Source organism: Phoca vitulina, unplaced genomic scaffold (assembly GCF_004348235.1).
Source record: "Phoca vitulina isolate PV1807 unplaced genomic scaffold, GSC_HSeal_1.0 scaffold37, whole genome shotgun sequence".
Taxonomy (NCBI): domain Eukaryota; kingdom Metazoa; phylum Chordata; class Mammalia; order Carnivora; family Phocidae; genus Phoca; species Phoca vitulina.
The window spans coordinates 19,364,166-19,368,160 of record NW_022589740.1 but is presented as its reverse complement, the minus strand read 5'-3'; the positions used below and the strand labels follow the sequence as shown (position 1 = coordinate 19,368,160).

General features: G+C 54.1%; 1 protein-coding gene across 1 annotated transcript in view; it reads left to right on the top strand.

Annotated features, from left to right (window-relative positions):
* The first annotated feature begins 1,118 nt into the window (after positions 1–1,118).
* The window catches only part of LOC116646656 (nuclear pore-associated protein 1-like), a 3,468-nt gene continuing 591 nt past the window's right edge, over positions 1,119–3,995 (top strand). The window contains exon 1 of the mRNA XM_032427490.1: positions 1,119–3,902. Within this exon, the coding sequence (XP_032283381.1) occupies positions 1,119–3,902 (2,784 nt within the window). The remainder of the gene's footprint in view (positions 3,903–3,995) is intronic.

Below are 3,995 nucleotides of genomic sequence, written 5' to 3'. Positions count from 1 at the left end.
GCCTTACTAGACATATTCCTAGAAGGCCAGAGAAACCAGCTTCTAATCCATATGGAATAATCCACTGGTGCATTCCTTTCAGGTAGATCACAATTTATCTATATCTTTATATATTTACATAAAATCTTCACATATAATCTTACATATTTGGATCCTTCAAAGTAGACCAAAGACCAAAGCGGGGCTGCAAGGCTGAATTACGACTGTAGGATAGTGCTATGCTGACAACTGGTGGTCCATGACCTCCGTCTTCTGGGATCAGAATCCAGTGTGGTCCCTGATCAATTTGAACAAAAGAAGACTTCATACTGGGCAGCGCCTGTGCTCATTATAAGTACAGCACTGTGCTAAGTACCCTAAGAACTATCAAAAATAAAAATTAAAAAAAAAAAAAAATGGTAACACACACTCCAGAGTAAAAGCTCTGGGATCACTCGGGCTGGGTTCGAATTCCGGCTAAGGCATTACCATCTTTGTGACCCCAGAAGTGGTCTACATTATTGTTTTGCCAAATTCCTAAAAAGAAAGAAAGAACTTGCCTGCCAGAAAGGGAGGTCATGGGATGCAGCCTCTAGTCGGGTCAGGGTTCAGAGTCGGCTCTGAAACCGCCGCCACCTGGCAGGTGACTCTGGTGGCCTGGCTCCAGGCCTCGCAGGGAAGCAGGGCAGTTCCCTCAGGCAGCGGGCCATCCCCTCGCAGCGTTGGGAAGCTCCCATGCTTGGCTTGTTTGGCTTGCTCGGGGAAAGGGCTGGCGACACACACCCAGGTGCTGAAGGGCCCGGGGGCCACCGCAGTCCCACACAGTCCCACACAGTCCCACCCAGTACACCCCGCGGTGGCCATGTTGGTGCTAACCAACTCCCAAAGGCAGCAGGAAGTCCCAAGGCTGGAGGCTAGTGGGCGGGGCTCCGGGGCCTCGCCCTTTGCCCTCTGGCGTGTTCACTTCCTGCGCTGGGCATGCGCCGCCCTTCTCTGTGACGTGTTCCCGGGACACGTCACAAGCGCCAAGCTGCATTGCTCAGTGCTTGCCTGACCTCGAGAGGAGTAAGAAGCTCCGGAGGCTCTCTCCGGGTTTTACACTCCAATCTCGCGATCGTTCAGCGCACAGCTACCTCTACATGGGAAACTTGCTTCGTAAGTTTCTTTCCCTGCCCCGCCGCCGTCGCCTGCCAGGCCGTTGTCGCCCGCTGGTCACTCCTGCCTGTGCAGCCGCCCATCCTGGCCGGGACCACCCTGCTGTTCCTGCACTTGCCCCCTGCCCTGGGCACAGGCCATGCCAGCGGCATCGTGGGACTTTACCAGCTAGCTTTCACGTGGAGCCAAAGAGGCGGTATCCGATGCCTCAGGCCATGTGTTCCCCTCTGGGCCTCCTCCCCTTAGTGAACTGGAGGGACCCTCCGAAAAAACCTGTCCTATCTGCTTGTAATTCCATGATGTTCGGACCCTCGAGAACTGTGAGGATCCCTCCTCCAGGGCGCAGATCGACTGTCCTGCGTTCACTACCTGAGCCCGTAGTCGAGGCTGTGAAGCCGGTACCATCCAATCACCAACCCCCTTCGTGGTCAAAGGGGATGGAGGAGAAGGTCCAAGAAATGCCCAGAGAAGGGATGGAGGATTTTGTAGAGACCAGAGGACAGGATGATGGGAACAGGGCCCCCCAGAGCAGTGGGGATATACCGTTGACATCCAGGCCCCTGGAGACCGGTGGAGTGCTCAGTTCCCACCAATGCAGCCCTGCACCTGTGGGCCAGTCTCCCCATCCCCCGGGAGACAGCTTGGGGGAAAACACTCAGATATCTCCGGTGAGCTCCCCCTCTGAAGGCCCTGTAGTCACCTCCTCACATGGCCCTGCTGACGATGTTGTTCCTCTTCGGAAGCCAGATACAGATGCAGTAAGGCTCTCCGACCCAACCCCGAGCTGCCCCTTGCTGCAGGAGAGATTAACAAAGGAAGTGGTGGCTGAAAACCAGCCTATCCAGAGCGTACCACACTTACCAGGGAAGGAGACAGAGGGTGATAAGCCTTCAGGCATCTCATCAAAGTACTCTTTTCCACCAGTATCTGCCACCAGTAGGCCCTGCAAAAGGAAAATATCCATGCCGCTTTTTGTGCCTCTGCCATCACCATTACCACTGCAGTGGGGTAGAGGAGAGTTGCCCCCACCTCCTAAGCTTCCTTGCATAGTTATTGACAAAAACCTGGGCACCTTGAAGAATACCGAGGGTCAGAGGAATAAGATCCTGGAGGATGGAACAGAGATCCTGGCAGGCTGCCGGGCCACTCAACCTGCCCCTTCGTCTTCCCTGCCACCAGCCACTCACACTTTCCAAGTCCCTGTTCCTACTCCTGACTTGGCTGACCTATCTGCCAGGCCCCCGATCCCGTCTGTTCCTCCATCTTCCCCAACAGAAAATACTGATCAGGAAACTGATCCTAACTCTCCTCCTCTTAGTTCCAGTCCCACTGGGAAAATTCCACTTAAGAATGGAGACACTCTGCATCCAGTCATCGCTGTAACACCTATTTCTGACCACTCCACACCTCCTAACACCTCAACCTCATTACAGCCGCCTTCCTGCAAAGGAGAATCCCCGACCCCTGCGTGTGTAGATTCTCCGCCTCTTCCAGTCCCTTCCCCAGATAGCCCTGTTTTTGTTCAGGCTATCACTTCAAAGGCAGTTCCTTCTGCCATCACAGCCAAGTCATCTGCAAATTTGACGTCTGATGGTACTTCAGATTCGGATGTCATTGACATGGACACTACTCCTCCTTTTCATGCTATCATTTTCAGATCTCCCCCAGGCCCCGGGGTAAGCTCTCCTTCATTATCCCAGGGCCATTGCAGTAGCAATCAGACACAGACTGCAAAGGTTCCAGTCTCCACCAGCCCATCAACATTGGTGGCTGCCTGGCCCACCCCAGTTCTTAATCAACCCTTCAGCCCCATCATCACCTCTCAGCCCACACATGGGACCCTTGCTGGGCAACATCAGACAATGTGGGTATTTTCCACTGGCTCACCCATCGTGAGTTCTGGAATCACCACCACTGCAGTAGTCAACACCTCTGCAAACTGCAACCCTCACTCTGACCCTGATGCTATGGATACCACACCTCCTTCACAGGCCGTTATCTTTCAGTCTCCCCCTCAGTCCGGGACAAGCCAGTTCCCATTCTACAATGCACTTCCTGGTTCTGACAACACACCACCCGGTAGCAGCACTGCCGTGGCCCATAACTCTACCCATTTACCTGCACAGTCAGCCATCACACAGACCTCAATTTCTAACTACTCTGCCCCAGGAATTACCTCTCAGCCCACATTTGGGAACCAGAATGGGCAGCAGGCTGGCAATTCCTACCTGTTGGGAAACCCAGTAGCCCCAACACAAGCTATAGGCCCAACCGCTCCTGTAGCCCAGCTACCCAAAGGTAGCATAATGCAAGCAGGTCTTGCAGGCTCTGCATTTGGCTCTACTGTCAACTACCAGACGGCCTTTGGTTACGTGACAGGTGTTCTCCCTATGGCTGTATCTACCACTACTGGCTCTGCAGTTGCCACTGGGATGCCCAGTGCTGGGGTCAGTAGCTCACTGCTTATACCTACTATTCCGGGCCTACCTGTGTTTATGGGAACTGCAGCCCCCATGGACGGTGGGAGCTTTGGATTTGGGGTGTCCGTCCCAGGTCCCGCTCACTCACAGGCATCTGGAGCACTCAACTATGGGGCAGGACAGAAGGGGGCACCCAGCACCACTTCCGCTCCTCTTTTTGGTCCATCTCAATACAACATGGCTGCAGCTGTAGGAGGGGCAAGTACTGTCCCAGTATTTGGAAATATGGCCTGTTCCACTTTAAATCCAGGCACCTGGGGCCAGCCCATCCAAAACACGGGTGGTGCGGTACTGGGAAAAGACAGCACTGTTCCCACCGTTGGAGGCTCTAGCGTGCCCACTACCCATAAGTGTACCCAGGGCTCATCCAAACAAAGAAAA